Here is a 12,818-nt window from a genome sequence, read left to right on the forward strand (position 1 = left end):
ACCAGATGGAGAAAAAATTCGGCTTCTACACAAAACCGGTTTAGGCGACCACAAAAAAAAAGGGAGTTTGTGGTGCGCAAGTGAGTTCGTGAACAGGAGAATGTGCAATGGTGGAACGCTGCCCGGACAAAGAAAACACTCACAATGTATCCGGAAATAAAAGAGCAAATCACGGCAGGGACGCGGCTGTACGACAACAGCTTGGGCAGCCGCCTATTGTTCGAGGCTCGTGCGGGTGCTCTGCCCACACTGGTGTACAAACAGCGCTTCGACAATAATGTGCAGTTGACTGCGTGCCGAGTATGCGAGGTTGAGAGCCAGACAGCGGAGCACATCATACTCTATTGTGGCGGAATCCGACCATCTGCCACATCTCCCACCGAAGAGGCGAACCAACTGCACGGAGGTGTCCCGCCTCTAGCGACGGCGCTCGGCTTCTCGACAACAAGCGAAAGAGACAATAATAGTTAGGCCTTTTGGAAGACCATCGAGCAGACGAAAAGACGGCTGGAGGACTGGTGGCATGAAACACAGCAGAGGGGGCGCTGAATTCACTCCCAGGCTGGGGCTCGATTAATCGAGCTCATCCATTATAATGGGAGCAGCCGCAGTATCATCATCATCATCGAAGAAACGCAGATTCAGTTCGGTGCACGCTTCGGTGGTGTAGTCGCCGAAGTATTCACTGCGCCGAAGCTAGCTGCAAAGACAAAAACAAAGAGCCCTGTACCCCTTGCGGTTCCATTATCGGTTTGCCCCCTGCCCCTCAAAACAGTGTTGTCCTTTTTTTACCGTACGTTCAGCGGCATACATGAGCATATGTTACAAATAATATTTTATCTTATGGTGATACCTTTGGATGCACGTATTTGTACGCGTCTTCCCTTAAAGTGTGCTTCATCGTTGTTTCAACATTGTAAATATACATTGATCAACGTCGCACATTTTGGCACATGCAGCCTTTCAATGCTTGCGCAGGCGAATATAGCCTGTTCTATCTCTGAATTAAGAACCTTTTCTTTTTTTTTGTATTTCTTCGTGGGATAGGCCTGCGCACGTTTTTTTTTTTTTTTTTTGATGTTAACTCTTCCTACAAGTTAGAGCTAACACCGGCCTTGAGGCGATTGAATTCCTTATCAACTTGAAAGTTCGATGACTCTAAAACAACGATGCTACAGTTTCGAATAAACAAAAGACGAGTAAAGTCGCTCAAATGGGTGACCTCAGGGTGCGAGGTCAAGTTCCCACTGCACTGAGCCTTGTCTTGAAACCTAAAATACGAGAAATATGTCATATAGGTTGGAGGCATTCAGATACCAAATAACTTTTTTGCACATAAAACGGTGCGTATTTTATAATAAATATCCTTCACAGAGCTTCCTCAAATATTATTGACTCCAGCATTTGTATTTGGGATGCGGGGAAAACACCCGGCACTCAACCCGTCACTTTGAACCGCAGCTTACGCTTCGATTCGATAGAGCCGATCGAGCACCGCCATGGCGCTGCTTGTTTTTTTTTTTTTTTATCGTCATTGCGCTTTTCGTTTTTTTTTAATTTTTGGTATCGCGTTTGGGTCATTCACGCACAAACAGCTCCCTGGATCATGGAGCCATTACTGTGCTTAATGCGGAGCGCAAGTTCGTCTGCTTCATTTGCAGAGATTCTGGTGACCTCAGAAGGCTGAGTTCTGATTGGTTCTGATTGAAGGATAGTGGGCGGACCTCGAAGCAAGCGTGCCTTGAGGTCAACCCGCTGTCCTTCAATAAGAGCTAATCAGAGCTCGGCGTTCTGACGTCATCAGAATCTCTGCAAATGAAGCAGACGAACTTGCGCTCCTGCATGGGCGCAGCTGGTGATAAAAAAAAAAAAATGCACGAAGACACTGTACGCCGCCCGATGATGCAAATTTGGTACTGCATGATTGCCTCCATCGTATTGTAGCGTTGACTGCGGTGGAACCTGATAGAGACTTTTTAGGGTACCGTTCTTGCCCATCCGATACGGTACGATGGGCCCTCCGGTACGAACTGCGCCTGCGCTACCACAGAAGACTAACGCATACGCGCAGTTCATACCGGAGGGTCCGTCGTACCGCATCGGATGGGCAAACACAGTTCCATAAAAGTCTCTAATGTGAAACATAGTGTACCACAGTTGACTTCCCATACCTTAGAGTGGCATTCGCTCTGCCAGAAGAAGCGAGGTGCGGAAAAAGAATTCGCCTTAGTCCATCTTTGGTATTCTGAAATCCACTGTTCGCGGCGGGCGTTCGGTATAAGTAGCTCTGCCGTGATCGGTTGAAAAAAAGGAAGCATGCGTAGTGCCGAAACAAGGCTGACTCAAAGCAAAAGGGTGTAGAAGTCGACCCCACGACCTTTAAGCCTGCCCCCCGACGTTTGATGTATCGACCAACTTCCACGTGATTTGTGAACTTTTGTTGCCTCAACATATGGCTTTGACTACGCAGCAAATGTCTAGCAGCGGTTGTATAATGGGGTTCATGAAGCTCCCACGTGTAGCGCAGAAGTGAAGAAAATGCAGACAGTTGTAGAAAAAGACACAAGCAGCAAGATATCACTTTATTGTAGGGTCGTAATGGGTTCATCCTACTTTGCTTTCGCGGCCATCTTCTCCACATCGCTCAGTAAGTATACATGCAGTTCGAATATGAGGTGCCGAACTCAGATATTTGAAGCCTGAGTACTCCACACAAGTACTAAGAGAATCGAGAAAGGAATTCTAAACAAATTTACTTAGAATTATATATATATATATATATTTAAACTAATATCACTGGATATATGTTATATCACTGATGTAAAAAGAACAGCGAGGAGTGCCAGATATAAAAATTATCTCTGTAATGTCTCCGACGTCATCTCAGTTAGGTTTCTAAATTCATCAGTGGCATGCATTGTTATTTTTTGAGCCCATCTGTGCATTAACAATAGAAGATTTAGCTGAAATTTGTTTTACGTTTTAAGCCTTTACAAGTGTTGCAAGCGAATGAGCGGTTTCATTTGGATTCGCGCAGTGGGATACACCTGTATTCTTTAGTTTTTTTTTTTTTTAAGTTTTATACGCACTGGCGTACATCAGGTGAAGTGCGACGTTTTTGATCCAGGCATATGTATTTTCAAATATATAAAATCACAAAGAAACGGAGAAGTAAGCCGAAGTAGTAAAAATTATAGACAGTGAAATTTTGATTGGATTTCTAATCTAAGCTGTTATACCGACTGGTCCTAGAGACGTTTTATTTTTTTTTTTGTAAACGGTAATTTGTGTATTTGGCATTTATCGGTCTATATGTTGCGCCGTTGCGGAAGCCACATCCTACTTTAATTTGCCGTTTTCAGAAAGAAAAGATCATATATAGATTATGATGATTAAAACCTGAGACTAGAAAGGATTATTGCAACAAAGTAGAAGGGAAATAAGAAAGTTGAACGACATTATGAGTAATAAGTACCAGCTCACGCGCACTTCGTCCAGTTTCTTTTTTTCTAATCGTACAAAGTCGTTTTTGAATAAGTCGCACATCTGTGTACGGTGGGTGGAGTCGCTGCAACCGTGGGCCAATCCTGTTGCGTTACTGGACGATTTTGACGGCTGGAAGAGCGGAACATTGGCGGGTGCTCTGCTAGTCTTCCCTCGTCATAAACGTTGAAACGACCTACACCATACTCATAAGTCGCTCCAGAAAAACCGCGAAAAACTCAAATATGGAGTAAACTACTAAGACGGCATTAAAAAAAAGGCTGTAAATTCGACGAAAAAATGTAACTGCAATCATGAAGCTGCACAGGGAAAAGTAGCAACAACTACATATTGTTTTTCAAGAAGGCCCTGAAAACAAAGGGCGGAAAACACTACTTCGGCTAAAAGAATCTGCTCAGAGGGCTGAAAAAGAAAATGGCAAAAACATATATATATATATATATATATATATATATATATATTGTGAGGACAAGACGAGGAGTTCCGGGGACAGATTTATTGAGCGACCGCTCTCGGGAAGGGAAAGAAGACGAAGCACCGACCAGTGCTCTCTGATGCATTCCGAGCTCCGCAATTTTTTGCCGAAAATCCCGGAATACTTCACCAGTGACCTTTCAAGCTGCACCAAAAGGTCAGTATACCTCACTTAGACCTTCGAGCAGCAATATCCCGGACCTATTAGACCTGACTTTATCGCCCAAGGTCAACCTCACCCCCCTGCGGGAACCGACTCGCTAAGCCTGACATTCGGTGAGACAGCCGACTTGACCCTGCACTCGGCCCGGCCACCGTCCGCTCGGCCAGGGTCCAACAACACTTTCCGACAACATCGACGTCATGGATATTGACCGAGTAAACTCCCATGAATGGCAGAGTGTCGGCACGGCGCCACGGCAGCCCCACACCACGACCATTATTGTGAAACTATCCGACAACATCAACCTGGGCAGCGTGGACACGCATATGCTTGGAGCCGACGTGCCTCATGCCGCTGGCCTCAACACCATCGAGCGAAAAGACACCTATATAAAAGTACGAACAATCCAGAACCTCCTCGCAATCGACATTTACAGACCTTCGGCCGAGGCCAAATTACTTGCTCTGAAAACCGTACATATCCAAGGCAAACAGCATGAAATCAGGACATACAAGGCCAATGATCCAGCAAACGCACGCGGAGTTGTGCATGGAATCCCCGCGACATTATCAGAAGAAGACATCCGCAACACCCTCGAAGTGGAACACGCCAAGCTCCTGCACCTCCGCCGTATCGGCACGTCGAACACTATCCTGGTCACAGTTGAGGGACCACGGCTACCGCGCTACGCCTTTATGAACCGCGTGGCCATAAGACTGCACCCTTACCAGCCGCGAAGCATCCTTTGCACGCTCTGCTGTGTGATCGGACGCCGCGCCGACGTATGTCCCAACAAAACTCAATTCACCACGTGCCTCAACTGCAGCAAACAGTTCCCCGTGGGTCAAACTCCTGCAACTCCTCATGAATGCGAGCCACACTGCGTAAACTGCGGGGAAGACCACCCGCCCACTTCCCCTAATTGCGCCGCCCGACTGCAGGCAAACCAAGCAGCTCAGACGCAAGCCCTACAGAAACGACGACATCAACTCCAATCTCTGGCACCACTGACCCCTCAAGCGTGGCCAGAATTACCCACCCACAACCGGTTCGAAGCCCTTCAAACCTCGCAAAGGAGCAGAAGCAAGAGCCGAACCCGGGACGAAACATCAAGAGAGCTGTCCACCACACCGCCCAAGACAACACCACCACCCAAGACGCCACCACCACCCAAGACACCACCACCACCCAAGACACCACACCCCAAGTTACCAGGGTCGGCCCAAAGAACTACCACCCCTTCCACCAATGTGAGCGAGCCAGCTCTCCAGGGACCCCCCTTCTCCTCCCCTATTCTCCCAACCCCTAACGTGTCAAAATCAGTCACATTACACCCATCCTATACGCAAACCCCACAGCCCTTGCAACCTCACTCATCGCTCACAGCCGCTTCCTCGCCGATAGAGGGGAAGCTAGATGCCCTTGTGACTAAAGTAGACAAACTGGTAAACGCCATTTCGGCGCTTCAGTCGACCACACAGCAGATGCAACAGGCCAACCAAAGGCGAGACGCACTTATAGAGCAAATCATCGAACACAACAAACACTTGGCTAGTCGCCTCGATAACGAAGCCGCCACTATATTAAAACTAGAACAGGCCATAAATGCCTTGGAGCTACCACGGAAACGACAAACTAGAAGCAGCCAAGGAGAAACATCCCACGGCGCAGCAAAGATAGATATGGATATGAACCAAGATGTCTAATTCTCCACCGCCACCACCCACCGCATTTAACTCTTCTCTGAACACGCCACAAGCAACGTACACCATATGGCAATGGAATTGTAGAGGCGTACGTCGCAAAAAGGGCCTCCTTACTCAGTACATAAAGGTGGCTGACCCCAAACCTGACATCATTTTTCTTCAAGAAACAAACGGATCAATCACTATTCCTGGATATGAATTATTCACACAACCTAGCATCACGCACAAAGACAAACGGTCACCCACGGGCGTTTCAGTCCCCATCATGACCGCCACCTATGTATCAAAACACATAGCTGCTACGCAAATTGACACCTCCCACCTGAACACACCATCCAATGAATACGTCACTGTCCAATGTCGTCTAGGTCACAACACCAAGGACACTATCATCACGAACGCCTACTGGCTACCTAAACACCCTAACGCAAACCTAGGATGGCTAGCTAAACACTCAGCAGGATACAAGTCTCATCCGGTCCTCATAGCAGGGGACTTTAACAGCCACAACACCTCCTGGGGATATAAACGCACCACTTCGAATGGCCGCAAGCTAGCGCAGGCCATGTAAGTTCATCAATATACCCTTCTTAATGACACCACCCCGCCCACACGTACAGGAAACAGCGTAGAACACAACAGCTCACCAGACCTCACATGGTACAACGGACCAGTGCCAGCGACATGGGATAACCTCCAGGAAACTTTGGGGAGCGACCATTGCATCCTACAGACCTCGCTCACTTACCTTCAAACACGCCGAAAGAGCTCCCAGGGAGGACTGCGTACTAAAATGACCAAATGGGATAAACTCCGAACGGAACTGGACGAACTACCCACCCCCTCCTCCTACCAAGAGTGGGTAGACATTCTACACTCCACATACCGCAAACACACAAAGCACATACTAAACACCCCAGACCAGGAACATGTAGACTCATACCTCCTCTCCTTGTGGGACAAACGACACCGCATGATACAACGCTGGAAAAAGAACAAGACCAATCGCCCCCTCAAGAAAGCTATACAGGCTATCACTGAGGAGGCGCAGGAATATGCATGCGCCCTTACTACCAAGAACTGGCTCCAGACATGCGATCAGCTTAACGGACAACTACACACACCTCGAGTGTGGCAGATCCTTCGCTCCCTCCTGGGACAGGCTAAACCTAGGCACACACTAACAAAGCTTCTCATGCATGCAGGAACAGACCCTGAATCCCTTGCACGAGACATACAAAAACTCTTTTAGCCACACAAACCAAACCTTTCCCCACTCCCGACCATCCTCCCGAATCTCCCGACTCTCTTTCCACCGGGATCAATTCCCTTTTCAGCATGAACGAGATACAAGCAGCTTTTCACAACCTGAAAAGGAACACAACCCCAGGTATGGATGGAATCACCTACACCACACTACGCAACCTACCCGAGCACTTCCTCGAACCTCTTCTCGACCAAATCAATCAGGCATGGGAGACTGGAATCCTCCCTCATGAGTGGAAAACGGCCCTCATCATACCCATCCCGAAACCCGAAAAACCTCCCAACCAGATCAACAACCTCCGACCTATTTCACTCACCTTTTGTGTTGGCAAACTTATGGAGAGAATGGCTCTAAATCGCCTTCAATGGCATCTAGAGACCACAGATTCCTTAGCGTACACTATGACGGGCTTTCAATCACATGTTAGCACACAAGATGCCATGCTTCGTATATACGAAGATATATACCAGAATGCCAGTACTACACAACTGCGTACCATAGCAAGCGTAGACATTCGCAAAGCTTTTGACTCTGTAGCGCACCACACAATACTAGGTAACCTCTTGGACACGGCTCCCGGCTCTAGAATGTATAATTATGTCAAAGCCTTTCTAACCGATCGAACAGTACAGATACAGGTCAATGACTTCATATCCCCTGACCATACCTTAACAGCTGGAGTACCACAGGGGGCTATTCTCTCTCCCACATTATTCAATCTAGCCTTGAAGAATCTCCCGGGTAAACTTCACGAAATCCCGCACCTACAGCACAATATCTATGCGGACGACATCACCGTTTGGTGCTGCACCGGCTCCCCAGCAGACCAGGAAGCCACGGTGCAGGCCGGACTTGACACAATCCACACCCACATAACGCAACTTGGCCTCACGTGCTCCCCCACAAAAACAGAATACATCGTTGTCTCTAACGCTACGGGACAGAAGGCAGACGACTACCGCGCACTCATTCAACTACATATAAATGGCACCCTCATCCCTCGCCGCCGCACCATACGGGTGCTAGGCTTCCTCCTCCAACAGGACGGCAAAGCGGACGAGTGGTTATCACTCATCACAAAGCAGATAAACGAAATTCACCATATGCTCACTAGAGTATCCAGGCGCAACCGAGGTCTAAAAGAACATGAGATGCGTAAAACGGTCGAAGCCCTGGTCTACACCCGAGTCATGTACAACCAGTCTTGTACACGTTACTTAAAAAAAGTAATCGATTACAATTACTATTACTCTTGGCTAAAAAGTATTCGATTAGATTACTTGATTACTTGACGGCAAAAGTAATTGGACATTACTTAAAGAAGTAATCGTTACTTTTCCGATTACTTTATTGTGTGAAGACACATCTTTAGCGCTCATAACAATGAACTACTTCCAACCTATATTTCACATTTGCACAAGTATTGAATAAGAAAAACTGGCTCCCGCTTCGTGGTCGTTGCACCTTCACAATGCGGACAAAAGCATAGAATTCGTTTGAAGACGTCTAATGATTTGGGCGTTCGCCAGTGTGTGTGTGTGTGTGTGGGGGGGGGGGGGGAGCGGAGGGGGTTCTAGATCTTGTTAAGCTTGAGCAAGGGTTGTCGCTCAAAGTTTGCGTCGCTCATTTTATTATTCACATGTGGATGAGCTCGCATGTTATACAAAAGAGCAGCAGCTCCAGGATTCGAAACGGATCATGTGTAGTATCCATTAGCGGAAGAGATCGCCCCGACCGCTTTTAAACTCGAAACATTGCTTGTCACAAAGACCCCGTAGGGGAAATGGGGAAATATTTCAACTGCCTTTGTAATATTTTGCATCCGCTTTAGGCATTCTTCGGTTCTGGTTCTCCTACGGGCTGCGAGTAGGTACCCTAAGCAGGATTTTTAAATATTTTTTTATTTCTGTGTGTGTGTGCGTGAGGGGGCTAGTTTGAACGAAGGACTCAAAAAGCTACATTCTGCTTCCTCAAACTTCGCCCTGAATGACCTTTGTCACGCACTGTGGCTTCCCTGGGGCTTTCCACTCCCAGTCCCAGCTCGAAAAAAACAAAACGGACATTTCACAGAAACTGTACATAGAAATAGATTGATTTCGTTTCCTACAGTTCCGCAAAAATCTTTTTTTTTTTTTCCGTTCGAAAAAAAAAAGATGCACATTTTATTTTTGTCATTTCATAAAAAAATGGCGTGTGCCAGGGGGGGGGGGGGGGGGGGGGGGGTCCCGTGGACAAATTGTAACGGTTACAAGTAATTTTATTACTTCAGAAAGTAATCAGATTACTCTTGTAATTACTGTCTAATAAAAGTAATAAACTGATTACAAAATTACTCCAAAAAGTAATCGATTACAAGTAATTTGATTACTTGTAATGCGTACGGTACAAGTCTGTGTACAACCTACCTTATGTCACCCTCACCACCACACAAATCCGCAAACTCGAAACCGCGCTCCGTAAGTGCACCCGACTCACACTTGGCGTTCCACGGTTCGCACCCAACCACCTACTACCTCTAACTGGCATCTTCAACACCTTGGACGAGCGCATTATCATGCATCGCCACGCTCAACATGAGCGCCTAGGTACATCGCGACAAGGCCGCCGAATACTAGACCACCAGCACTATAATACCTCCCAGCTCCCCTCCATCCCTCCAACCTCCCCACCATGGGACTCACTGCCACGTCTACATGTCCTTCCTCTACCGCGAAACATGTGTCCGGAGGCCCACTCTTCTCGAAGGGAAGATCGTGTCAAACGTCTCACGAAGCAAGGGGAACCGCCGGATACAGACCTTTACTTCACTGATGCCAGCTATTACCCTGACCGATGTCGAACGGCAGTGACTAACAATACCTACTCTCATACCACTCTGCATGAAGGTGTACCCTCTCCTACGGCTGCCGAAACACTTGCCATCGCCGAAGCCATCATCATCCCCACACATCATCACGATCGGATTGTCATACGCACCGACAGTCAAGGAGCTTGTCGACAGTTTCGGGACAACACGCTCCCTCCCCATATACACGCCCTCATCCAACAACACCTAACTACTCACCCTCATCTGAACGTCACCATCCAATGGATACCAGGCCATCAGGGCATGGGAGGAAATACAAGAGCGCACGCGCTCTCCCGCGCTGAAGGAAATCCGGGGCCTCCTACCCTCTGGCCTGAGTTCTACGACCCACGTGAACACCGCAAGCAACTCCACAAAGCTCGAACGGTTATCCTCAAAGAACTGCGTATGGCCGTCTCGACTCTCCCCCATCCGCCACCACATTTCACTCGCGAGGAGGGTGCCATCTTACGCCGTGCTCAAACTCACACTCTAATGACCCCTCATTACAAACACTACATACAAGGACTCCCTGGACACCCCTACTGTCCCCATTGCGGAAGCCACCCTTCCAACATACACATGATGTGGGATTGTCCACACGCGAAACCCCTCACATCTGCAACCTTACACCAACTGCCCCCCGACCTACACCCAAACTCCTGGGAGAGCTGGATCACTCCACCTAAAGATCACCAACACCTCCTACTGCCACTACTGATCCAGCACGTCCACAACGTACTTGGGGAAGAGTGGTAGAGCTATATTGGGAGCGCCGGACTAGGCGTGTTAAAATAAATATTTTTTCTCTCTCTCTCTCTCTCGGGAAAATCCAAGCACGGACGCCCGTGCTCGAGGCGATCAGAGAAAGAGAAAGTGAATATCGAATAATTGGGGACGGCAGTGATGATGATCATAATGAAGATGAAGTGGGTGTTGTCCTTGAGCTTCCTCACAATATATATATATAGACGAACTCAACTTTCCTACGTCACGCCGCGCTTCTGGTCTGGGGTGGTGGGCAGAAGTCGCGGTGCGAGACATGCATTCCTGCGTTATTTTGGGAGAAACCAGACAAAAAACCTGCCTTCTTGTCAAAATGCTGCGACGGGGCTGTACCAAGTGTAGGGGAGACCAAGAGATGGCGCCTGGAGCGCATCGTGATCTAGATAAGCGCGTGCGCCGCGAGACGCGGTGTACTTTACGCCACTTGATGCTAGGGTAATAAACGTTGTGGGTCTGCTTCGTCTACCCTCGTCTGCTTCGTCTGCCCGGCTGGCGCGTCGCGCCCAGAGCACACAAGCTCTGAACATGGTGTCAGAAGTGGGATACACCTGCTCGTAGTTAGCGCTACCGCCATGCCGGACGAAGAAAAGAGCGTCCACCTCGGGGCCACGGGGCTTCAACCGCCGTCGCCGTTCGTCTTCACGAGCCAAGGCGAATGGACAACGTGGATTCAAACCTACGAGGACTACGCCTTCGCCACCGGTCTACGTTCTGCAAGCGACGAAACGCAAGTAAGAACGTTGCTTTATTGCATGGGTCCGCAAGCTCGTACCGTACTAGCTTCGCTTGGCGTGCCAACCCCGGAGACTCAACCGTTTGCCGCCGTCAAGGAGAGGCTGACTCAACACTTCGTTCATCCGGCGAACGAAATTTACGAAAGCCGAAGATTTCACCGCAGGACTCAGCAGCCTGGGGAAACAGTCGACGCGTTTTTCACGGAGCTTCGAACCCTAATCAGACGCTGCAACTACAACAGCCCCGAGATAGAAGACCGCCTAGTGCGTGACAAGTTCGTAGTCGGCTTATTAGACGAGAAGCTATCGGACCAGCTGTGCCGTTCCACACGACTCACCGCTGACGAAGCACTTTTACAAGCCCGCCAGCACGAAGATGCTGAGAGGGAGCGCGCTTCTCGTTCGGCGCAAGCTGCAGCGGCCTTGAACTTCGACGCGACGAAGAAAAAGACTGCGTCATCCGCTCCGTCGTCGCGCGCACGTAACCGGCAGCAGCGTTTGGACAACGCAGTTTGTGGCAATTGTGGGCGTTCTGCGCATGACCGCAAGGATTGTCCAGCACGGAAGGCAACTTGCAATTTCTGTAAAAAGAAAGGTCATTTTGCAGAAGTTTGTCGCGCGAAGAAGCGCAAGGAGAAGTTGGGCTCCGTCGAACTCTGCTCAGTTCGTACGCAACGGGCAAGATATGTCGAAGTAAGCGTCAACGGCCATGTGACAAGGTTCAAGGTGGACTCGGGAGCAGACGTCACCGTCGTTCCGCCGTCGCTTCCAGGCGTTCCTCGCAAGCTCGACGCAGTAGGGGGAGAGCTTATCGGCCCGGGGAACCAGCCACTGCCTGTTTTGGGCACTTTTCAAGCTACTCTGGCGTGGAAGGACAAGCGCACCGTTCAACAGCTTTACGTCATGCGGGCTCAAACTACACCGCTTCTAGGGTTACCTGCGATAGAAGCTCTCGGCGTGGTCAAGTTTGTGAACACCACCTCCGCCGAGTCCGGAAAAACGGATGGACGTGTCCCGCCTTCCGACGCTCGTGTCAGCTGTGTTCCATCTTCTGACGCCCATATCTTTAAAGGACTGGGCGAACTCCAAGAAAAGTACACCATTCGTCTGAAGTCAGGGGCTCAGCCATACTCGTTGAGTGTTCCAAGGCGAATACCTCTGCCGCTCTTCGACGTCGTCAAGAGAGAACTTGATGCCATGGAAGCTCAACGTGCCATCAGAAGGGTTGACAAGCCGACAGCATGGTGCTCCGGACTTGTCGTCGTCCCCAAGTCGTCGGGTGGGTACAGGCTGTGCGTCGACCTGACCAAGTTAAACCAAGTCATCGAGCGGGAGCGAT

At 49.0% G+C, this 12,818-nt stretch overlaps 1 protein-coding gene across 1 annotated transcript in view; it reads left to right on the forward strand.

The window, feature by feature from the left end:
- Positions 1-2,598: 2,598 nt before the first annotated feature.
- LOC121836040 (chymotrypsinogen B-like) overlaps positions 2,599-12,818 on the forward strand; it is a 35,480-nt gene continuing 25,260 nt past the window's right edge. Inside the window, exon 1 of the mRNA XM_042290678.1 lies at positions 2,599-2,647. Coding sequence (XP_042146612.1) covers positions 2,599-2,647 — 49 coding nt within the window. The remainder of the gene's footprint in view (positions 2,648-12,818) is intronic.

Source organism: Ixodes scapularis, unplaced genomic scaffold, assembly GCF_016920785.2.
Source record: "Ixodes scapularis isolate PalLabHiFi unplaced genomic scaffold, ASM1692078v2 PGA_scaffold1__304_contigs__length_218370807, whole genome shotgun sequence".
Lineage (NCBI taxonomy): Eukaryota > Metazoa > Arthropoda > Arachnida > Ixodida > Ixodidae > Ixodes > Ixodes scapularis.